Source organism: Sciurus vulgaris (genome assembly GCF_902686455.1).
Source record: "Sciurus vulgaris genome assembly, chromosome: 11".
NCBI classification, from domain to species: Eukaryota; Metazoa; Chordata; class Mammalia; order Rodentia; family Sciuridae; genus Sciurus; species Sciurus vulgaris.
Genome location: NC_136472.1, coordinates 66,808,296 through 66,834,362, shown reverse-complemented (window position 1 = coordinate 66,834,362; position 26,067 = coordinate 66,808,296). Strand labels below are relative to the sequence as shown.

Sequence of the window (26,067 nt, the reverse complement as noted above, 5' to 3'; positions counted from 1 at the left end):
CATCAACATGCATAATATAATACTCTCCTCCACTCACTCTCGCCTCTCTCTCTCTCTCTCTCTCTCTCTCTCTCTCTCTCTCTCTCTCTCTCTCTTTTTCTCCCTTTTCAACAGTACTAGGGATTTAACCCAGGATTGCTCTACCACTGAGCTACATACAGCCTTTCTTATTTACTTTGAAACAGGGTTTAACCAAGTTATCCAAGTTAGCCTTGAACTTGCAATCCTCCTGCCTCAGCCTCCTGAGGATTATAGGCATGAGCCACCACACTCAGCAATATTTACTTTTAAAAACCTGGATGCTAATGTGTGAATTTGTTTCTTGACTCTCAATTTTGTTCCATTATTTATTCATTTTTTTTTTTTTTTGGAGCAGGTACACTAACATAGCTTTATAGAAAGTCTCAAAACCCAGTAGTGTAAATTTACAGAATAACTCTCCTGTGAGGAAGTTTTGTCTATTCTAGATCCTTCACTCTCCTCAGACCTTACTTTTCTTTCTATCACTGTCTCCATTAGCAAGTATTGCACAGACAGATCCAAATCAATGTCACATAGCCTAGTTCCAAACCCTTTTCAAATCTTGACTCTTCTGCTTATAAACTTCCAAACAAATGGAAATTTAATAACTTTATCAAAAGTTTTCTTTTCCATAAAACCAGATACTAGTAGTATTTTGTGTCAGGGAATTGTGGGGAGAACTAAATGAGTTGACACATATAAATAATTTTAGATACAATGTCTGAAAAAAAGTACATATATCAAATTAAACATAGCTATTATTATTATGGTAGTGATTATCATCATTTTTCTTATCTCCTTATAATGCTCTTTTCTTGAAGAAGAGGGGAGTAATCACATTTCTTTTCTCTGAACCCATAATCTTAGAAGAGGTGTGGTGTTGGCTTCCACTCAGCTGCTCATCCTTTCCCACTTTTGGTACAAGTAAGGAGTGTCATTGGAATTATGATGGAGAGTGGAAGGAAAGGAAAATAATCAAAGGCCTTTAGAGAGACATTCCTATTATCAGTCCTTTGTTTGAAGCCTCTTTTTCTTTTGGATTTTGTAGAGTTCTATGAGGTCTGGAGACACTGCCGAATGGGAACCGGCAGCCACCTTTAAAACCATGGTCGTTTTGAGCCTGCAGAAAAATGTCTTCTCCCAATGCCTCTGAGCCCCACCCTTCCTCATTCCTTCTCTTGGGAATTCCGGGATTGGAGGTGGCACAGGTCTGGCTTGGCTTTCCCTTCTGTGTCGTGTACCTGACAGCTCTCATGGGAAACCTTATCATTCTGTTTGTGATCTGGACTGATCCTGGACTCCACCAACCCATGTTCTACTTTCTGGCCATGCTGTCGGCAATCGACCTGAGTCTCTCTACCGCTACCATCCCCAGGATGCTGGGCATCTTCTGGTTCAGCCTTCAGGAGCTGTGCTTTGGGTGCTGTGTTGCTCAAGTCTTTTTTGTCCACTTTTTCACAGTCATGGAGAGCGTTGTACTTCTGGCCATGGGCTTCGATCGCTATGTGGCTGTTTGTGACCCTCTCAGGTACACCACAATCCTCACCAACAGAATCATCGGGGTGATCGCTGCGGCCGGGGTGCTAAGAAGCTTGTGTATGATCGCACCCATCGTTTTTCTCCTCCTGAGGCTGCCTTACTGTGGGCGCAGAATCATCCCTCATACCTACTGTGAGCACATGGGAGTGGCACGTCTGGCTTGTGCCAGCATCAGTGCCAATGTCTATTACGGTCTAGGGAATATTTCTATCTTGTTCCTGGATGTGCTTCTTATCATCATCTCCTATGCTAAGATTTTACGTGCTGTCTTCCACCTTCCTTCCCACGATGCCCGCCTGAAGGCTCTCAACACCTGCAGCTCCCATATCTGTATCATCTTAGCCTTCTTCGGCCCAGCTCTGTTCTCCTTCCTCACGCACCGCTTTGGTCACAACATCCCCCAGTATATCCATATCCTCCTGGCTAATCTCTATGTAGTCATCCCCCCTGCCCTCAACCCAGTCATTTATGGCATCAGAACCAAGCAGATTCAGGAGCGGATCCAGAGTCTCTTTGCTAAAAAACATTGAACAAGACGTAACTTGTTCACGTTATGGAACTTATATAACCCAAAAGATTGCAATTTATGATAAAAATTAATAAAGGATTTTTTTATCAAATTCATCTTCAATTTTATACATATAATATATACATAAATACCTATGTAGGAAATGTTGACCGTTATTGGAGACATGTGCTTGTGTATGTGAGTACATAGTCTCTAAGAAGTCCTAACAGGATATGCCGTACAAAAGTCAGTTTCAAGGAGGAGCACTTGTATTCACTGAGGGAAGAACTTTCTGTTAGAACTATCTGCCTATCGATCTCTTTCAGGTAGTAGCACAATTTCCTTCATAGAGATATTCAGTTAGAGGCCATGTGGTCCCTGACAGGAGAACTGGGATTTGGGTAATGATAATGCACATGAAGAGGAGGAACAGGGTGTGAGATATGGGGGGGAGTTCAGTCGCACATTACAGAGAGAACAAGAATAAATATTTATTTATTTTGTGTATTGGCATTTAACTGGATGACTTTGAGTATGAAAATGTGTCAGAAAAATAATAAAAATACTCAGGAACTTCAAAAGGAAAAACGTGAAAAAGTGGATGGGAACAGAAAACAGATTGTAAAGAACCTTTAAAAAATTGGAGTATAGGAAAGTTAATATAAGGTCTATAAAATGGCCAAACTAAATAAATAATAAATTCATAGTTTTCATAAATGGCAGCAGAAAAGAGAATGCTGATTTACAATAAAACAATTTTAAAGGAGTGAATAATTTAAGTAGAATATTACTCAAGCAAAGAAAAGTTCAAATTGGACTTTAGACGTTCCCATTCGCAGTTTATTCACTGATTTCTTCTCTGACATTCCTACTGATTTCTACTAATTTAACATAAGACTGCCGGGGTCCAGCCCCAGCAGGAGTCCATGGGTTCCACACTGGTAAGGGGGCGCGGGGAGACAGCGTCGGCGAAGGATGGAGAATGAAAGACGCAGACTCTAGTTCTGGTGCAATCAATCCCACTTTATTCTGGGGAAGGCTGGGTTTATATACATTTTTCTTCAGGCTTTGATGACAGGCTTGTGATTAATAAAATCAAAGAAGTTTCCAAAGCATAGGCAGAAATTGTTTTTACCAAAAGATTATGAGAAAACAGTAACCTTACAGATTATCCTTACTTAATCACCAGGGCTTGCCATTGATAAAATAAGCTGGTCCATATCTAGTAGCTACTGTGGGAGGTGCATTGTGCTTAGAACTTGGGGAAACATTGTTATCTATAAGTTTCTGTGCCCCAACAGTTTCCGGCTGTGCCAGTAAATGCAGTGTTTGGTTTTTAACATAATAAAAACATTCTGCTGTTGTGAGGTTAATCATCACAGGGTTTCAACGTGTGTTTTGTCTCCATGATGTTTTTCTGGAAATTTGTAGAATTATTCCCATCACCTCTAGCAAGATCCCCAGACTGAAGTGAGTAATATATTATTAGGAAAACTCCACAGAATAACATCCAAGCTAGGGAAGCATGCATCTGGCATGCAATCCTTTTAGGATAAGTCTTTGCAATCATCCTTCAGTGGAACTCTGTCAAGCACTGTAAGGAGAGCCAGGTGCCCCCGCATAAGACAAATATTTTTTAAATGTTATTAATGTGGACCTTCCAATTTCAGTAAGAAGAGTTAATATTGAGGTAATCTCTACAATGAGAACTACAGAACACTAAAGAAACAAATTAAAGAAACCCTTAGAAGATGGAAAGATTTCCCATGTTCTTGGATAGGCAGAATTAATATAGTCAAAATGGCCATACTACCAAAAGTGCTATACAGATTCAATGCAATTCCAATTAAAATCCCAATGATGTACCTTACAGAAATAGAGGAAGCAATTATGGAATTTCATCTGGAAGAATAAGAAACCCAGAATAGCTAAAGCAATCCTCAGCAGAAAGAGCGAAGCAGGGGGTAAAGCAACACCAGATCTTCAACTCTACTACAAAGCAATAGTAACAAAAACGGCATGGTATTGGTACCAAAATAGACAGGTAGATCAATGGTACAGAATAGAGGACATGGACATAAACCCAAATAAATACACTTTTCTCATACTAGACCAAGGGGCCAAAAATATGCAATGAAGAAAAGATAGTCTCTTCAACAAATGGTGCTGGGAAAACTGGAAAACCGTATGCACTCTGCATTTTCTAATTGAGAAGCTCTAAGAGAGACTAATGCTTATGAAAACTTTAGTAGTATCATGGAATCAGGTAGAATTCTGCACTGGCATTTCACCAGTAAGAGTTTGCCAAAAAACAGATGGAATACCAAGAAGTGAAGGCAAATTAGAAAAGAACCACCAAAAACTATGTAGGCTGGTTTTCAGTTTGCTCAGTTCCTTATCTGAATGAGGCAATGAACTCGAACTCGGAAGTAATAATAATCAGAACTCTTATGGTAATGGTCTACTAAGACTAAAGTAAAACCCTTTAGGGTAAGTGTTATAGTCTAGATAAGATGTGTCCCCCAAAAGTTCATGTGTGAGACAAGACAAGTAGATTGAGAGGTGAAATGATTGGGTTATGACACCCTTAACCCAATCAGTGAATTAATCCCCTGATGCAGACTAACTGAGTGGTAACTGAAGGCAGGTAGGGTGTGACTGGAGGAGGTGGGTAGTGGGGACATGGCTTTCTGCTATTTAGTTTGTATCTGGTAAGAGGAGTCTCTCTCTGCTTCCTGATTATCATGTCCTGAGCCACTTTCCTCCACTGCGCTTTTCAGCCATGATGTTCTGCCTCACCTTGAGCCCCGAGAAATGGAGACAGATGTCTGTGGACTGAGAGTACAGAAGCAGACACATAGACATCAAGGCATGAACCATGATAGCACCGCAGAACACCACAGAATGCACAGTAGTTTTATAGATGGGCAAAACCAAATGCATAGCCAACTTAGATCCGTGGGATAGTGACCTGCCCCTGCATCACTGCCCTTTCAACATGATGTTGAACATTTTCCCATCAAATAATGAGCATATTTTACTACTCCCTGAGTTTGCACAGGCATATGACTTCTTTTGAAATTCATGAACGTCATGCAAGCAGGAGCTTAAAAGAAGCTCATGAATCGGAGTTTCTTGCTGTAGCACTTAAAACCCCGAGATCATCCTGAATGAGCCCTAGTTTGCCTGCTGAAGAATAAAGGACAATGAGAAAGAGCCCGGCACTGAACTCTATAATCCCTGGGGGAATTAAAATGAGACTGTCTTTCATCATCCAGCCAAACTATGACTTGACCCACAGCAAATGCTGGAAGAGACAAAGTGAGAGAGCCCAGACTGAAATAATTTCTCATTCAACCCTAAGAATCTTGAATCAAAAGGGTGGTACATTTTTTCTCATACGTGGAAAATTGAAGGAAAGAAAAGAGTTATCATGAAAACAGAAGGGAGCAGAAGGGGACCATGGGGAGGGAGGAGAGAAGGGAAGGAATGTACTAGAAAATGGAACTGATCAAATTATATTATGTGCACTAGGAACATGTCACAAGGAATCCCACAATGATGTATAATTATAATGCACCTATAAAACTTCAAAACAAAATAGCTTTAAAAAAGAAAAATATGTCTAGAAAAAAGAATTAATCATTTTAAGTAACTAACTTTACAGAAGTTTAGTATGTCACGAAAGATAAATGATGCGACGGATGCAAAATGCAAACACCATAAGGCAAGTTTGGTTTGCTGATCACATTAAATAATCCTCCCTGATCCTAGAGAATCACCCAATCAAGGAGATATGAAAGTTTCCTGGACAGCACACAAGTAAGATGGTGATGACTTTATAATGAAAACAGTTAACATCATTGTCTAGACCACATTAAGCTGCCTACAAGGTGTAGAGCAAGTTAAGAGTTAAATTAACCAGGACTCAATTTGTCAATACTTTGTAAAACTAGAGATGTGGTACCCTACTGACTTATAATGTAGGAATATAATATAATCTTTCTCATATATAGGAGCAGTCATAACAAACATAAAATTTACATCATAGTTTAAAAATGAAACTAACAAGACATATTGGTAAAATATTCAACAAAGCAGCAGTGTGTCAGACTTCAAAATCTTCAAGGAACTAGGGGTATTGACTGTGTTAGGTCATGAGCATCAAAGTAGATTTGTGTTTTAGGGAGGAGGAGTGGATTATTCCACAAGTATCAATGAGAATAAATGAAGACAAGCCCTCCTTTAGGCTTTTCAGTGTGAAGAATATTAGTGGGAAAACATCCAATCCCTAAAAAGTTTTCAGGAAGAAGCAGTGACCTCAGGGAATGCCTGGGTTCCTATCTCAAAAGGAAAATCAATAGAACATCAAAAAATGGTTTAAGGCAAAAATAATACTGGTGTTCAAGAAAATATGATTCCATAAGTCATAGTGAGATCATTTTTGGCATAGGACCAGGTTAGGGTATATAATCATATGGTATTATGAACCTCAGAACTGGAGTTTTCACATCCCAAAAATAATGTGATTCAATAATACCTCAGCACTTCTCACATTGAAGGTACTGTGCTAGGTAAGTTGAGTTAAACATCACTGAAATGAAAGTCCATTAAAAGAATGGGAAAGATAGAAAACACTAAATTCAATTAAAAATGTCCATGTTATGATAATGTTTAATGCTGATATGAAAATACAAGAGACACAGAGATCATATTCATTTGGTTGGTATGGAAGACTAACATGGGTTATTGAGGAACGGTTCAAAGTAAGTAGAAATGAGTGGTAGTTACTTTGTATGTACGACTTGCAGTCAGCAAATAAAAGGATATGCATCATGAAGTCATGAAATACAAGTAAAGTTTAAAAGGCTGACAGAATATTGAGTACAGGATTTTGGCAACAGCAGTGCTTGTACTTTATCCTAAAATGTCTATAGTTTGTCATGGACACAGTAGAGGTCATAGGAAGAAATTTTAATCATAGACTGAATAGACTTAGGTTCAAATGGAGAAAACAAGTGCAGATACATTAGGGAAGATGAATTCAATGAGGGAAAGGCAGGAAATAGAGCATAATTGTCTCATTAATTAAAATAGAGACAATGAACAAGAAAACAGAGCAGATCAGACCAGAGTCTCTTCTGAACCACAGACATTTCATTCTCTTTTTTTTACCATCTCAAAAAAAGTCTGAAATTAGAAGAAAAAAATAACAACTGAATATCTAATGTATTCAATTGTCCATCAGTCCCTTTCACCCTAGGGTCAGAAAAATCAGAACCCATGTCCTGCCCTGGTGACACCGTCAGGCCCACTTCATCATCCAGGAAGGGAGACTCTCAGGATACACGACTATGTCTATACTCTGACTTGAAAGGACAATAGACTAGTTTTCTTGGGAAAATGTAGAATTTTATCCACAACCAACCAAAAGAGTTGAACATGTGTTTTCCCAGAGACTTTATGTGTTCCCACCATAGTTATAAACTAGGAAACACACCAGCTGAATTGAAAGAAGTTGAAGCCGTATCTGAAGGCATGCACTCTGACAATAAACAGAGCTACCCCGACAGAGTCTCATGTGCTGCCACAAGTCTACAAGGTCTGTCTGAGAGTTCTACTCCTTCATCTTTTAAATTCCCAGTTGTGACAATAACCAAATTGAGTCAGAATTTACATTTTTGCATTAAACTAAACAGAAGATTTGCCAAAGGCAGTTTCCTAAGACGTCACATTTTGAAGCCTTTATAGTATGAATTTAATATAATCATGGCACCTGAGAGTCTGACTCAATTTCATCTCCCAAACAGACTCCTCCCTTCAGGATATCTCCCTTCCTCACATTCCATGCCACCTCTCCTGCCCTGCACTAAGGGGTTATATCTGGTACAGTGTTTCTCTACAGATGCAGTGGTGGCAGGGGGACAAAGAGAAAGACTTAATGATCTTTAGTCCCATGTTTATACCCAGAGGACTCTGAAGACCAAGCTCAGGGATGCTGGGACATGCTTGGACTCACTATAAAGTTTGCTCTCTGTGACCGGGCAGGCATGGAGCCCAGAGGCTTATCCAGGCTTTCAAGCAACATCTTTAAGAAACTGGGTCATGTTACAAATATGCTCCAAATGAGGGCTCGGAGAAGAAATGTGAGAGGTAAGAATGCTTGAACAGGGCAGGTGAGATGCTACAGAGAGGGGAAGGAAAGGACAAATGAGGAAAGAATAGGACAGGAACCTTCTCTTTGCCAAAATGTTATCCCAAGCACCATCATCTTTGCAGATGAATATGGCAGAGCATGTAGGATTCGTAGAGTGCTGAGAACTGTGGCATACCAATGAGTAATATACATAGGCTCAATTTCTTCTCTTTTTTTTTTGGTCTCTCTGTTCTTGATCCCCATTTCTTTCTTTCCCTCTCCTTCTATCATACACCACCCACTGCCTGACACACACACACAAATACACAAGTACCCACTATACTTGCTATAGCCAGAATGCCACAAATATAATCATGTAGTCATGGCCACACCAACTGTCAGTAATAATGGAAATTACTCAGACTGGCAAATTTATATATTGCCTGGGAAAAACGCTAGCGACTAAACTCACTCTGCTTGTATAAGACAGAAGGACACTCCTGCAGGACACTGACATATATTTGAGTTGGGGGTTGGGTGGTGGTTAATGTCAACATCTGAAGAGAACGACAAACATTTTGTCTGCATTATGTTCTTCAAGTCTTATCAACTTTATGAAGCCACATCCAAGCCTTTGGATGTGTAAATCAGTACCACAGCTACAGCAAACTCAGCCTGCTTCCCTAGCCTCCTTCATGACTCAGTCTCGAAAGCACTAAAATAAACTGGACCCAGTACACCTGTAATCCTAGTGGCTGAGGAAGCTAAGGCAGGAGGATTGTGAGTTCAAAATCAGGGGTTAAATGCCCCTGGGTTCACTCCCTGGTACCACAAAAAAAAAAAAAAAAAAAAAAAAAAAAGTGCTTAAATAGAGATTATATGATAGGCTGACAAAGCTGACTCCATGAGAATGTTATAGGCCAGACTCTAAGGGAAATGACTAAACAGACTCCATTTTGCTCTGAGACTCCATGTTATGTAGGAAATAAGCTTCTCCCATGGGAACACCCCACCTCTGTACCCATCATCAGTTACTTGGTGTGACAAGTTTAACAATACAGAATGATAACTCCTGTGAAAAGAAAAATTGCTCTCTTTTGATTCCTGTTGCTCCTAAACAATATACCATGTGAACTGTGACTGTGTGGATGTTAACAACCATTCTTTAGTTTGTACCTAGGTAAGGGTCATTTTGACCCACTCCCCCTTCTGTTGATGATCTCGTGATGTTAAATGTGTAATTTCGAATCATAGCAACAGACACTTATGATTAATGTAATTTTTGGCATAAAAAATCCCTACAACCCTGTGGTTGGTGCTGTTCTCCCAATAGCCAGTTTTTGGGGCATTGTGTGAGACAGTCAGTCAGCCGGCCTAATAAAGACTCTCAAATTTGGATTTCTCAGTGGTGGTCAGTCTGTTCTTAAGTTGCGCCCCATAACAATTATTACCAATTCTCATCAACTGCCTTGGTTCCACAGAGCACTGGAGACTGAAGAAAGAATATGGATCCTCCCAAAGTGAGCAAAGTTGGGTTATGTCAGTATTAATAGAGATTTAAAGATAAGTGTGAATGTCTGGCCCAGTGACACTCTCTCTTTGGCCTTTTCTGTGCCCATTCTCTTTCCAACTCTTTCATCTCATCTGATAATCAAAGACGACCTAATTACAAATGACGATTTTGTTATAAACAAGTCAGTTATTTCTGCTAGCACATAAATTTTTGCAAACATCTGAATCTAAAAAAAATACAATATAGGGAGGCATTTGCAAGTACTATTTTGGGGTACTCTGAGCTAGTACTTTGACTTATATTGATCTTAGCTGCCTTAAAAAATAAACCATGTCACTTAGATTTATTGTTTCTAATATTGTAGGAAAAGAAACTGATTGGAAGGTAAAGGAATTTGTCCAAAGGTCTCCAGTGAGCAAATGGCACAGCAGGATTTTAAGCCATTCTAGGTATGAATGGTCAAAGTATCAATACTCTTAATACTGCACTAAAGTCAGAGAAATAAAGATTCAGCAGAGAAACAGACATCATGAGCTCAATGGTGTTAGCATTGTGGGCAGTCGAAGGGAAAGATCTTCAACTATTACAAATTTGGCTTTTGCAATGGACTGCAGGGCTGGCACCTTTATCACTGTGCACTTATCAAGGTGCACTGTCACGTGCTTGCCTTCTGGAAATAATCTTCTGGATCACACTATCTGCCACTGATGTGGCTCAGAGCTGCAGCGGGAAGAAGGCAAGCACCCTGGTCTAAACTGTGACGGGTAAGTGCCCTGATATACTCTGAAAGACTAGTCTACTATGCCACTCCCCTGGACACTTCTTCCTCTGCTAGTGAAGGGTCATGCTGCAAACCTCCACCCTGAAGATGAGACTGACTCTGGACTGAATTTCCATGACATATCACCCTAGCTATTTCCTCAAACTTTTCCAAATTGCACAAATAGCTTCTGTCTGATATCTCCGCCTGGCATCTTCCCTCAACACTGGCAAATGTTGTGCTCTTCCTAAAACATGTAAAATACTCTCCAGTTTCTCGAGGACAAAAAGACATTCCTTTCCTCTCATATGGAACAGGAGATTACTGACTCCCTTGCTTAGCTATTTCTAGTATGTGGTAACTACCTGGCAAAGTTATAGGAAACCTGATATATTCAACAACATGCATAAAATAATACCCTTCTAGTCTCCCCTCCTCTGTGTGTCTCTCTCTCATACACACACACACGCACACACACACACACATACACACACACATGAACTAGGAACCAAATCCTCATATTTCAATGTTAGGGATATTAAAATCAATATTCCCTTGTTCTTTAACCTGAGCAGAATTCATTCTGTAGGCAGAGAATTATGGAATCAGGTTATGTTAGCTGCTTCAGAGTATTACAGTATCCTGGGGATATAAAGGATTAAAAGAAGATACTTTTCTTTGTTATATTTAAGGGATCAAGGAAGATTCTTTAACAATGATTTAATGAAACTTATTAGATATTTGATCTGTTCATACCTGAAGGAAGGCATGATTTCAGGACATATCAGACTGTTAGATGTTATTTATTTGTGTTGTTTGCTATAAGGAAGATGAACATAATTTGTCTATAAGCAAAAGGCAATTTTAGAAGCTTATTAGGGTACTGTAGGATAAATAAGAGACTGGGGATATGGGATTGGAAACTAAGGAATTTCCATAAGATGAGGAAACAAAAAATTAGCAATGCTCTCATTGAATAAAGAGAGTAGTCAGGGAAGCACAGGTGAAATGTGGAAAATTCTAAGACATCTAATCGATCTTCCTTTTGTCATGTGACTACATTAGATCCTTGAGGTAAATCCTTGGATTTATATCAAATCAAAACACTGATGATGGTAGATGGCAGCAATTCTTATTTGAATTTAGGACTTTTTATTTTATTTTTCACCTGTTGTACACTATTTTTTATTTTTTTCTTCATACTGGTGCATTATAATTATAGACAATAGTGGGATTCTTTGTTACATATCTGCACATGTACCCAATATAACCATATAATTAGATCCATTTCTTTCCCCAGTACCACCCCCTTTCTCTCCCCTGCTCCCTCATTCCCATGGTCACTTTCTCTACTGATTGGATATTTTAACTATAGACAATTCGGGAAACAATGGACATAGTGATTTCCCCAAGTAATGTATGGAAGGATTGTCATAAATGTGGATACATACTACATTGTGAAATATTTCCAGTTCTTTCGAAGATCTCATGAACTAGAAAAAAATGAAGCCATGGGCAGTATTGCCTCTGATAGATCTCAGAACAATAGCACATGTTGAGTAATTTTCAATTATCCTTGAAAGGAACAGAATCTTGGATGTTTGTAAATTAACTACCCATATCATTCCTTCCAGTGCACTGATGTTTTCCTGTCTCTCCAGGACCTTGATAAGAGAAGATTCTAATGAAAGCAAGACCACTTTTATATGACAGGAATTTGTTGACACTCGCTAAGACAATGCCATCCATCAATAATACCCAGTTTCATCCCCACTTCTTTATCCTGCTAGGCATACCAGGACTGGAAACTCTACACATCTGGATTGCTTTCCCCTTCTGCATTGTGTATCTGACGTCCCTTGTGGGGAACATCACCATTCTCTTTGTGATCAAGACTGAACACAGTCTTCATCAGCCCATGTTCTACTTCCTGGCCATGTTGTCCATGATTGATCTGGGCCTATCTACATCCACCATTCCCAAAATGCTGGGCATCTTCTGGTTCAATCTCCACGAGATCAGTTTTGGAGGCTGCCTTACTCAGATGTTCTTCATCCACATGTTCACTGGCATGGAGACTGTTTTACTGGTGGTCATGGCTTATGACCGTTTTGTTGCCATCTGCAATCCTCTCCAATACACCACGATCCTCACCAATAAAACCATCAGCATCCTAGCCTCTGTTGTCATTGGAAGAAATTTAATTCTTGTGACTCCATTTGTGTTTCTCATTCTGCGACTGCCCTTCTGTGGGAATCACATCATGCCTCATACGTACTGTGAGCACATGGGTCTTGCCCGACTGGCCTGTGCACCCATCAAGGTCAACATAATCTATGGACTTATGGTGATTTCTAATATTATTGTGGATGTGATCCTGATTGCCTCTTCCTATGTGCTTATCCTTCGAGCTGTCTTCCGCCTTCCCTCTCAAGATGCACGACTAAAGGCTCTCAATACTTGTGGTTCCCATGCCTGTGTCATGCTGTGCTTTTACACACCAGCATTTTTTTCTTTCATGACACATCGCTTTGGCCATAACATTCCCCAGTACATCCATATTCTTTTGGCTAGCCTATATGTGGTCATCCCACCTGCCCTTAACCCTGTCATTTATGGAGTTAGGACCAAGCAGATTCGAGAGCATGTTGTAAAGATATTTGTACAAAAAGAATAGTACTATATAAAGTTTGGGTAAACATATTTATATACAACTCAAGTTATAATAATGTAGCTCCATTTTAAACATCCCATAACACTAACTTATAGTTACATCTTTCATTTTGATTGGAAGTGCTTTAGCAAAACTACCTGTGCTGCCCATTCTCCCTGTCTCATTCCACGTACCTGGACAAAAGGAAAGACTAATAGAGAAGAGGCTGGAGGAATCAGTAGTTTTGAAGGAGAACTCTCTCCATCTCTCCATATATCTTGTCATGAGGTAAGTTTGGATTCTTGAAGGACACAGATCTAATAATATTTTAGGTGAAAAAATAAGGTTCAATCCATGTGGTTAGTAGCAAAGTCTGGATGAGAACATTTAATGCTTCACCATTTTCTATCCTTTACAGTGATACCATATTTTGTCATCATCTCTAGATTTATTTTTAGTTTAATATTCTTTCAGTCTTATTCTTACTGTCATTTCCAATATTCAGTCCCATTTCTGTACTCCAGATATAGCTGAGGATTGTGGTTTGCTTTAAAATAAGTCAAAGAAATGCTGAACTGAAATTAGCAACTGATTACAGAACTCTTGCTTAAAAATCAGAAGTGTCCTTCATGTCCTGTTTGGAAACTTTGTCTAGGCCTGTAGGACAATGTGTAAAATACTGAAAAGCATACCAGAATAAATTATTAGGAATTGAGGCAGGTAAACTCAAGAAGATAAGAGAGCAATTATATTCAGTTTCTGTGGACCTGGGCAAGTCTTGGTATGCAACTTGACCCCAGCTAAGTATGATTCCTGCACCTATAGCATCTTTTGGAATTTCCTAGGTCTATGTGCATGGGTTACAATTTGGCTTGGGGTATTTTTTTTTTTTTTTTTTTGCATGTGTTGTTGTTGTTTTATGACCTCCACTTCAAACTCTTAAAATTGTATGGGAATATCAATTTTTAAAGATGGAAATACATTTAAACCTGATCTATCCCATTATCTTACAAACAAAAAGACAGAGCTCCAAAGAAACAGAGGCACTCATGTACATAAAATAGATATGTCACACTCATCTTTTACATCATTTTCATGTAACAAGACAAGGAAGATCAGTCAGATAAATTCTTTGACCAGCAATTCTTAACTCATAGAAGATTTGAGTAGAAAATATTCTATGAAAATATGTGAGGTCACACCATGGATCTCAAGTGGAGATGTCTAGAAAAGTAGGCAACAGAACATAGCCTAGGGTTGGTGTTGATAATAAAGAAGGAGACTCCAGAAACTCTGAGTGTGGTTGCAATAGATCAGTAATAAACAGTGACTGAACTTGGTCTGGTCTTTACCACCATGGTCCATGGTACTGAATGGTGAGCATCCTGGTCAATATCTGTGCCACACACAAAGATGCTAACTAAAAAATATTTTTCATCTTTCAGTGATATTAAGAAGTCTGTATAAGGCAAATTATACATGTAGCATGTGCCGGGGTCCAGCCCTAGCAGGAGTCCATGGGTGCCACACTGGTAAACGGGGTGAGGGGAGACAGCGTTGGCGATGGATGGAGAATGAAAGACACAGACTCTAGTTCTGGTGCAATCAATCCCACTTTATTCTGGGGAAGGCTGGGTTTATATACATTTTTCTTCAGGCTATGATGACAGGCTTATGATTAATAAAATCAAAGAAGTTTCCAAAGCATAGGCAGAAATTGTTTTTACCGAAAGATTATGAGAAAACAGTAACCTTACAGATTATCCTTACTTAATCACAATTATTTTAAGAATATCTAACTATGTCAATGAGCTAATACAATTTTTATTTCCTTATTATCTAAACTCTATGTGACCTAAGATTATTCTTATTACTTTTGCGGTAAAGCGATAGACAAATAATGTCATGTGACCATCTCTACTAGGTCCATCTGATTAATATCTAAATTGCTGAGTTAAGGGCTATAGGAGGGAAGCGGTCCCAATGGTTATTATGTACCAACATTTATTATAGGGGTGACATATTCTTTGTAGGAAGGAAGGAATGTTGTGAAACCTTATTCTTTTACCTTACCACCACACATAAACAAAACCATCATCTGGATTAAACCACCCTGCAGGAGACAGGGGGAGATCTATAAATACCTTCTCTAAGGACTTGCCTTTAGGGGGGTACCAGGGCTTGCCATTGATAAAATAAGCTAGTCCATATCTGGTAGCTACTGTGGGAGATGCTTTGTGCTTAGAACTTGGGGAAACATTGTTACATATAAATTTCTGTGCCCCAACAGGTTCTGGCTGTGTCACTAAATGCAGTGTTTGATTTTTAACATAATAAAAACATTCTCCTGTAGTGAGGTTAACATCACAGGGTTTCAACATGTGTTTTGTCTCCGTGATGTTTTTCTGGAAATTTGTAGAATTATTCCCATCACCTCTAGCAAGATCCTCAAACTGAAGTGAGTAATATATTATTAGGAAAACTCCACAGAATAACATCCAAGCTAGGGAGGCATACATCTGGCATACAATCCTTTTAGGATGAGTCTCTGCAATCATCCTTGAGTGCAACTCTGTCAAGCACTGCAAGGAGAGCCAGGTGCCCCCGCAAGCATGTATAAGACAAATTTCCTGTTACATAAATTTATGGAAGTGGGAAAGCTTAAACATAAACATAATAGTATGCACTGTGTGGATTGAAGCACATAGTAAAGTGGTTCATAATCAAACTGCAATACCAAACTTATGCCTGGGATGTAGCACAGTGATAGAGGGTTTGTCAAGCATAAGCAAGGCACTGGGTTCCATCCCCAGTACACTGGGGAATAAGAAAGAAAAAGCTTAGACTTGGCTAAGCAGAGTCCCTGATCCGGGCTCCCTTGTCAGGAAAACATGAGCAGCTTCCTCAAAATTTTTGAAGTCTACGTCTGGAGGATAGCCACAATAAGCCTCTCTGGGTGATGTGCCCTAACCCTGAACCAAACTCATATAGTTCCAATTTTTGTCTGCAGAGAACTCTGTGTCTATCTTCCTTCTGTACCCGTCAGCTTGTGGAATTACCCATTTTCCCTAAGAAGCTCTGTGATTCTTTTCTGTTGGACTTTTCTAGGGTCCTATGGCTGGGACTTGGTGTCAAGAAGTGACTTGGTGAACAGATGAGATTTTCCTATGAACAGCACAGTTTTCATTCATGAAATCACACAAGATGAGGCCACCATAAGGGTGCTGACATGCTGATTTGAGGTGATTCTTAGATCAGACCCAAGAGGTAGTTAGGACTCTAGTTGACCAAAGCTCACATTGAACCTTGGGCTCATGCCATGAGTTGAATCTCGCCTATCTTTGTCCAAAATTCCAGGTTGCTGTCTATCTTTAATGTTCAGAGGGGCATAGAGAGCAGCAGACATCATGTACTTTATCACCATTCCCCAGCCCTGGCACCAGGACGTAGAATGATCATTCCAACCCTTCAGCAGGTTCCATATCACCTGTCAGGCATCTGCACAGAGTGGCTGCATTAATCTTCTCCAGAGTCGTGGGGTTTTTTGTTTTCTTTGTGTGTGTGTGTGTGTGTGTGTGTGTGTGTGTGTGTGCTGTTGTTGTTGTTGTTGTTGCTGTTGCTTTTGTTGTTTCTAAGTACTGGGGATTGAACCCAGGGACTCTGTGCTACTCCAAAGTCTTTGAGATGCCACCATGTACTTTCATTCTGGGTCCTACTTGACCATCCATGTATGGAGGAGAATCTTCTTCCCACCCTGCCCACAGCACATCACCCCTCCTCCAGTGGTGGCACTATGTGAACACAAGTGGTATGGACAGCTTTAGAAGAGATCACCTACAAATACAGAAAGGAGGGTATAAATAGTACAAGTGGTTGGAAGATGTTTTTCTACAGTTATGCTATAAAATTTCTTACAAAAAATTAACATAAAAAGAAAAAATGATCATTCACATTTTTAAGAATGCAATGGTTAAGCCTGGTATTTGTGGTCAATACGAACGAAGCACAAAAAGAAACTTTAGGCCAAGCATGGTGGTGCATGCCTGTAATCCCAATGGCTTGGGAAGCTGAGGCAGGAGGCTCCCAAATTCAAAGCCAGCCAAAACAATGAACCAAAGACCTGCGACTTAGAGAGACCCTGTCTCATAATACAAAATTAAAAAGGGCTAGAGATGTGACTCAGTGGCTAAGCGCCCCTGGGTATAATTCCCAGTATCAAAAAATTGATTGGTTTGTTGATAGATTGAGTTTAGATATAGGAATCTACAGGAAAAGGTTAAAACTGTTTTGTCAATATTAGTCAAAGCTCCAGGGGAAAAAAAAAAAAAAAAAAGGTGACAAATTAGAGATTTAGAGATGAGCCCCTCAAACTTTTCCAAGTAGGTGGACATTTTAGGGAAACCACAAGGACATTAGGGACCGTAATTGTAGGGATATTTCCAGATCCTCTCTGGAAGACCAGCAGGATTTCCTGGAATCTAGAGACCAAGAAAGCATGGTGGAAAAAACCTGCATGTCAGGAATTGAGATTTATTGTGAAGGACTCATAGGACCCGTGGTGACACTCAAGCCACCTGCAGTACGGGAACAGCAGAACCAGAACAGTATCCTGACCACAGCTTCCTGCTCCCCTCCTGTTGGCATGTTCCCTTTTCTGAACCCAACCCCACACCATAGATCAAAGAAAGATATCTCTGCAGAACATAGTCCTACGTCCTCAGCACAGGGAACAAGTGTACCTAGACAGTCAAAAGAGGACACAGACAGCACATTGGCCCACATCAATGAAGAGCTGGAGGAACATTCTAAACAGACTTGAAGGCCACCATTTTTATATGTTCCCTTTTCAAATACCTCTTTGCTGTTTATTTCAGAATTATATCTCTAATATTAGATACTATCTCCCTTTCTGTTCTGAGTTGTTAGAACAGATTTGTATTACTCTGCATCCTTTTAAATAATCCAAGAATTATCTAAAATAATGTTGTTTTAAAACTTATTTACAAATAGAGAAACAACATGAAAAAAAATTATTTACACTAACACTCTTTGATTGCAAATCTAGTATGTTTGCACTGAGGTTTGGCGTGGGGGAAATGAAACATACGATGTAATCACCATGCATATTCCATGTTTGTACTGCTAGATTTCCCACATAATTTTATACCATTAATTCTCTAAGGTCCAAAGTGAAGAAACAGCTGACGTAATAATGGTATCCTTTCATACATTTTGTAAGATTCACAGGTATTGAAGAAAACATTGCACTTTCTAAAGCCTTGACAAACATTGTAATTCAAACACATTAACATCATAATGTATGGTAACATTATTAAATTTTAAAAAGAATATCTAAATAATATTTATCCTTTGCATTTGTTTGTTCATCATAGTTATACAGAGTAGTAGGGTTCACTTTGACATATACATAAAAGCATATGACATAGTATAATCCATTGAAACCCCCAGTACTTCCTCTTTCCTTCTTTCTATTACTGTATTGCAAAACAAATCAAAGCTTCCTTGTAATAAGATGGTTTTAACCTTGGAGCTGTGCAACCAAAAAAAACCTAAAATACCTTGAAAGTTTGCAGTTAGCCTGATAGCTCACAGAAAAACTCTCATTATTTGTTCAAAGAATATAGTTGATTTGATAATTACACATTCTTATTCCTCAAAAAACAAGAGAGATTTTGCTAATTTAGCTTTTATTTGTTGAGCATTTAATAATTATATTGTTTCAACAGGAGTTCAACAAATATCTCATTCAAGGAGCATGGGTTTGGCATGTGAGCATTACTGACATCTAGTGGTCAAACTAAATACATTTCTTATTGTTATTTTTTTATTTTTTATTTTTTTATTGTAAACAAATGGGGTACAACTTGTTTCTCTGTTTGTACACGAAGTAGAGGCATACCATTTGTGTAATCACACATGTACATAGGGTAATGGTATTTGATTCATTCAGTTGTTTTTTCCCTCACCCCCACCCCTCCCACCCCTCTTTTCCCTCTATACAATCCCTCCTTCCCCATTCTTACCTCCCTCCCACCCCCCTTTACGTATCATCATCCACTTATCAGCGAGATCATTCATCCTTTGGTTTTTTGAGATTGGCTTATCTCACTTAGCATGATATTCTCCAATTTCATCCATTCGACTGCAAATGCCAATATATTATTATTCATTATGGCTGAGTAATATTCCATGGTATATTTCTTTATCCATTCATCAACTGAGGGGCATGTAGGTTGATTCCACAATCTGGCTATTGTGAATTGAGTAGCTATGAACATTGATGTGGCTGTATCTCTGTAGTATGCTGCTTTTAAGTCCTTTGGGCATAGGCCAAGAAGTGGGATAACTGGGTCAAATGGTGGTTCCATTCCACATTTTCTAAGGAATCTCCACACTGCTTTCCAGAGTGGCTGCACTAATTTGAAATCCCACCAGCAATGTATGAGTGTACTTTTTTTCCCCAAATCCTGTCCAACACCTATTGTTGCTTGTATTCTTGATAATCGCCATTCTAATTGAGGTAAGATGGAATCTTAAAGAAGTTTTGATTTGCATTTCTCTTTTTACTAGAGATGTTGAACATTTTTTCATATATCTGTTGAATGCTTGTAGATCTTCTATGAAGTGTCTGTTCTTTTCCTTAGCGCTTTTGTTGATTGGGTTATTTGTATTCTTGGTGTATGGTTTTTTGAGTTCCTAAATATTCTGGAAAGTAATACTCTATCTGAAGTAAGAGTGGATTCTCCCACTCTGTAGGCTCTCTCTTCACATTGCTGATAGTATCATTTGCTGAGAGAAAGCATTTTAGTTTGAATCCCAGTAACGTACCTCACAGAAATAGATCAAGCAATCATGAAATTCATCTGGAAGAATAAGAAACCCACCATAGTTAAGCAATCCTTAGCAAGAAGAGTGAAGCAGGGGTATTGCAATACTAGCACTTCAACTATACGACAAAGCAACAGTAACAAAAACAGCATGGTATTGGCACCAAAATAGACAAAAAACCAAATAAATACAGTTTGCTCATACTAGACAAAGGTGCCAAACACATGAAATGGAGAAAAGATAGCTTCTTCAACAAATGGTGCTAGGAAAAGAAGAAATCCATATGCAGCAGAATGAAACTAAATCCCTATCTCTCACCCTGCACAAAACTCAACTCAAAATGGATCAAGGACCTTGGAACCAGATCAGAGACCCTGCATCTTATAGAAAGAGTAGGTACAAATCTTCAACATGTCAGCTTAGGATCACACTTCCTTAACAGGACTCCCATAGCAAGAAATATAAGAAAGAATCAATAACTGGATAGATTCAAACTAAATACATTTCTTGAACAAATAAATAAGGGTCCTTTATATGAGCAATCTAGTGAACTAAAGAGATAAATGCTCTTGGTATATCTGATATTTAATTTGGTTTTTGAGCACCAACAAATTCTATTTCGAATAAGTGATAAAAGCAATGTTCATTTTAAAGAGTTTGGATCTATTTTCAAACATGCTGCTACTCTAGCCACATGTACTATTTCACTTAATTCTTAGAAAAATCATGTGAAATGTTTATTATCATTTTAAGACTTCTGTGAACTGAACAGGGAATATGCGTCTCAGAGTAGTTAAGAAATATTTTATCAACTATCAAATTACAGAAACTAGAGCTACAGGTAAAGTAACCAGAAAGTGTCTCTGACTTCAAGTATAAACTTCAAAGATAAGGTTGTTAAAAATTATCTTAATAGCCATGATTTATTTATCAATAAGTGCCTAATAGTTTCTGATCATTTTGTGATCATTATATTATTATATCATTACAACAATCTTACAAGTTGACATAATATTTTCTCATATTCCATGTAAGAATACCAAGACTGACTTAGAATGACACATTAAGTTGATCAAAATCATAGAACAAATTGAGTGGGTCAGAACCCATGTCCTTAATCTACACATTAAATTTATTCCCTTTATAAAAATATATATTTATTTTTATGTTTCTGTTAATTAATACTATATAGTGTTAGAGTCAATAAATGCTCACAGAAATCATATAATATAATTCTTGTAGTTATCAACCTTGAGATAGATTTAGTTCAAGGTTTGGAAACAAGGTAAAATCACATCTCTGCCACTTATTAACCTATGTATATTTCTGGGTTTTCCTCCAGTGCTGTTTTTGCCTTTGATGCCTCTCTGCCAAAAGGAAATGTTCACTGAGTACCACACTGGGATTCAAGGTGTTGGTGTGAGACCCCTATGCCTCTTTGCCTGATAAGACTCATGGGTCTTGTTCAGGGGAGGGTACTGACTAGAGGATGCACAGATAGGAGGTCACTGGTAACCAAAAGTCTCTGACTAGAAACCAGAGCTCCATCCTCAGGGATATGAAAATCTATTCCATATCCCAGGTTCAGAAACACCGCCTAGCTTGTGGAGGCTTTTCCCAAGGGACTAGAGTTTCTGTAAAATTTCTGGGCCCCGATTTGTGAGAACTCAGTCACATTCAAGTTGCAGTCTGTGGCATCCAGTCCTTGACAAATGACTTCTCAGATGCTGGGCAGAGGTAGGTGAGTCCGCTTCCCTGGTTATGTTGAAAGAGGGCTCCAGTAATAGTAACCAAACTGATCTGTAGGACAGTAGAGCTCTAGTGTATCAGCCAGAGTCTCTGTAGAGGGCCATCCATCTACATGGTATGTAGCAAGAGAGAGGATACATTGTTGGGAATAACCTGGATCAATTGCCACAAGGCAGACACTACACAGAAGCACACAGCAATACATTCATGGAGACGCACAAGCAAAACAGTCTCGGCAAATACAGGAGTATATGCATAGACACAAACATATGAACAGATAATGTGATATGAGAACACTCATGGTAACCTCCCATTTGGCATAAATAAAGTTTTTCCCTCTCTAAATCCTTTTATTAGGTCATTCAGAAGAGAAGCTCTGTGTAGTCAGTCATCCTGGGAGGAGAGGGTTGATAGCATGTCCAAAGGTGGAGAACAGATGGGTTGAGAGATGGGAAGCCTGTGAGCCTGCACAGAGAGGTTACTGAATGTTCTGAGTTGACTTGGAAGAGCTTCTTCCATCTAAGGTTGGAAGCCAGTCACTGGGAACAGGTCATCATAACTGAACTAGGGTACTAAGTAGAGAGGTTCAGAAAGGGAAAGGAAGAGAGTCTCAGAAAGTTATGGTGGAGAAAACCTTAGACAACATGCATGAAAGTGCATGTAAAACAGAAAAAAGTACAAAGTACATAAAAGGTGAACATCATTGCATCAGTAGTGGTCACAGTGATGGTAGCCCTTTGCAGGAGAGGTAGTGACATAGTATACTATTTTGTTGTTGCTGCTGCTGCTAAGTCTACTGACAAGGAACATTCTGAATCTGTCATATATCTAAAGTACCAAGGGATCTTTTAGAAGTAATATTAATAAATGAAAGGATTCTAATGACAGCAGAAAACTTGTTTGAGACAAGGAAGCAAAATTAGGCAGTACTAGTATTTAAGTCCCATGAAGTTGAAGACGTCTATGTAATGGCTCATGGACTCCTACATTTAGAGGGACTCTTGCCACATAGTGAGCATTCCATGGATATTCATCATATGGGAACTTTTATAATACACCTGAGGAGGATAGAAAGTGGTAGCAGTGATAAGTTCACAGCTGATTCTGAATATAGGAGGTGGGAAACTTAAGTCACTGGGAGCAGCTAGAACATGTAACAATTTATAAGATCTTAGGATGTGGTCACATAAGCTATATTGATTTTTAAAACGATACAACAAATAAACCTACATGAATTAACCTCAACCCCGACCCACTCATTCTAAGTGCTGTCACAAGAAGTCAAAAGGATTTCTAAAGAAAGCGTGTGTGTGTGTGTGTGTGTGTGTGTGTGTGTGTGTGTGCTTAAATTTTGAGGATATATCTGTATATCCTCAAACCCATCCTCTTGGTCCCACAGTTTAGTTCCCGGCTCTCTTCTCATAGCAGGTGAACTACTGCTTCCCAATCTCATTAATTAATCTCATTAGTAATTAAGGTGATTATATTGATTCCTTAGATATTTTTCAAAAAGGAAAAATATGAAGGACTTTGGGTGAAAAGGAATGAATTAGGGAGAAAGTTATGGTAAAAGATACCTAGTTCATGCAATAACAGTGAAAAGGAAGAAAAATTGATTGAAAAACAGTTTCTGAAGAGTGACCCTACTAAATTATTTTTTAATTTACCTGTGATGGTCAACCTCCATCACTAGCAGCATGGCACAGCATTATGTCATCTCCAATCTGATGTCTGTCATCAATTTGTAAGGGATCTGGCTACATGTGCACATGCGGCCTCTAATACACTTTTGACAGTGCAAGCAGATTGTGGTTTTTGAATTGCAGTTGAATTATGTTACATTGATGATTAAAATCTTACAGTCTTTCCCATTGTTCCTACGATAAGTTAAAGCCCCTTGGATGAACCACAAGGACCTACTTTCTGGTTCCTTACCTTCTCTCATCTCATCTACCCTTTGCCTTTGGTCTCAGCCCTGCTCACCCTGAACTATCACTCCTTCTTCTTTGCCATGTCATTCCCCACCACTCAAGTCTTTTCCAATCCTGTTCCATAAACCAGAAATGTTTTTCTCTCCCCAACTCACCAATTCATTTATCAATTCTCATCTTCTGCTATCGATTTAGTTAATGCCTTCTCAAGAAATCATTCCCAGGAAACCCTGAGCAGGTTAGTTAAGCCCCTAGGGCACAGTAACTGCTCTTTGTAGTCCAGTTGCCACTTGGTGTACTTTAGGTGGTCCTTCTGGCTAGCCTATTTGACCCACAAGAGCAGGACCCAGGTTTATTTGTCTGTCTAGCTGTTTGAGCACTAAAACATGTACCCAGTGGTTACCTAATATTTAAGTGCACTTGAATGGAGAATTGACAGGACTTGATGAGTGTTTGGAACTGACGAGTGAGGGAATATAAAGAAGAGGAGAGTACTAAGGATATCTCCAAGGTTTCGTTCCTAGAACAGCATATGCCTCACACCACCATTAACTAGGATTGAGAAAAACAGAAGAGCAATGGTTTCAGAGTAGAGATGATCAACTTGGAACAAAGCTGATGAAAACAGATGTGCCTCTATTACATCTGTGCAAGTCATTTTGTAAGTGGCTGATAAAGACTGGGGAAAAAGTCTGCTACAAGCATATGTGTGAAAATCACTAGGAAAAATGAAAGTGAGAGTCAGGGAAGTGAATGGAATTACAATTTTGAAAGATACTGGATGAGTAAGACTGGTCAAGGACAGACTGCTACTTAAGAGCAGAGGAAGGAAGACAGGGTAAACAAACTTCAATGGGCATCTGAGGGTTAGACGAAAAACAGGAAAGAGAAGTATTTTAAACCCAAGAGGAAGAGCACTTCATGAAGATGAGAAGGATGTTAACAGCTTATTCCTGGTTGTAGCTAAAATACCCTTGAAATTCTTAATTATTTCCTATGTTCAGGCAGTAGAAAAAAATGCAGAAAATGGGAAGTTCAGTTTGACCACAGTTGGGAGATGATAATACTGTAAAGGTAGGTTAATTAGTGTTAGAGTCTTCAGTGTGATTTTATGAAATATCTACTTTTTTCACTAGGACATGGGGCACTATGACCAGTTTCATTCTCATGGATCAGAGGTCAGCTAATTTTTTTTCATAAGGGAAAAGAGAAGAAAAATTTTTCACTTTGCCAGGCATACAGTGTCACTCATAAATACTACTGCTGTGTAGAGTCAAAGCAAGTGGAGACAATACATAAATTAATGGTAATGATTTTGTACCAATAAATCTTTATTATAACATTTGTGAATACACAAAAGGTATGACATTACTTCATGTAGAACCAGAAAAACAATAGTCGTACTCCATTTGTGTACAACGACTCAAAATAAAAAATAAACAAAAAACAAGTAGTGAGCCAAATTTTATCCATGGACTAAAGTTTGCAACCACAGAAGATGAAGATTTCATTTGCTTCTGTAATTACTCTGACTTTTTAAAATATTATCTGAACATAAAACAGCGAAGAAAATTATCCTAAACTTTAAGCCTAGAAATATTTTTCTTCATTGATAAGAGAATTACTAGAAATTTCTCATTTGCTGAGTTTAATTATGACAAGATTACTCAGGTTATTGAGAGTTAATTCATTGTAACAATGTTAGTGGGCAAATTGAAATTCCTACACCAAAGCTAGATAGTTTAGAAACTTAAGGGAAATATACTATATTCCAAAGTTAATATTTTGTCGTTTTAGTTTCTATAGGTTCATGATAATTGTACATGACTTTAGGATTTATTCTGACATACATATAAATGCATGGAGTATAGTTTGCTCCAGTTCAGTTCTTAGTATTTTCCCTTAATTTTCCCTCCTACTTCCCCTGTTCTCTTTTCCCTACTTTACTGATCTTTCTATTTATTTACATTTTTAAAAATTAGTATCTTGTGGCATAAAGTGAGATTCACTGTAAATATTCATATGTGTACCTTGGAAAGTTAAGTCAGATTCATTCTACTGTTTTTCCCTTAACCCGCCCATCCTCCCTCCCTGTCAATTCCCTTCTTTCAAAGCTAACATTTTTTAGAAAATAAATTTCTTGTAATAAATATAACTGCACAGTTAAAAGTACCAACCACTTGTTACAAAGCTGCATATCATAGAAGAGGACATGAATTTAAAGTCATAAAGAGCTGTGAAAATATACAATGAAACTTAAACCTTGCTCCTTTTACTAATTTTTCCCATTATGTTCTTTTTTTATAATCATTATTTTATTCTTTAACCTTTTTCTTCATTTGTTCTAATTATACACGACAGTAGAGTGCATTTTGACACATCATAATAAATGGAGTCTCCCTTCTCAT

The 26,067-nt window shown here is 38.5% G+C and overlaps 2 protein-coding genes across 2 annotated transcripts in view; both read left to right on the top strand.

The window, feature by feature from the left end:
* Positions 1-26,067, top strand: part of LOC306640515 (olfactory receptor 56A3-like) — a gene marked incomplete at both ends in the record, with an annotated part of 168,308 nt that overhangs the window by 127,127 nt on the left and 15,114 nt on the right. The window lies entirely within an intron of this gene.
* LOC306638534 (uncharacterized protein) lies at positions 1,152-13,154 on the top strand (the record flags this gene model as incomplete). The annotated part of the gene is made up of 5 exons (XM_079101759.1): positions 1,152-2,080; positions 7,549-7,670; positions 8,039-8,221; positions 10,436-10,481; positions 12,191-13,154. 5 exons carry the CDS (start codon positions 1,152-1,154, stop codon positions 13,152-13,154), a joined length of 2,244 nt encoding a protein of 747 aa, XP_078957885.1.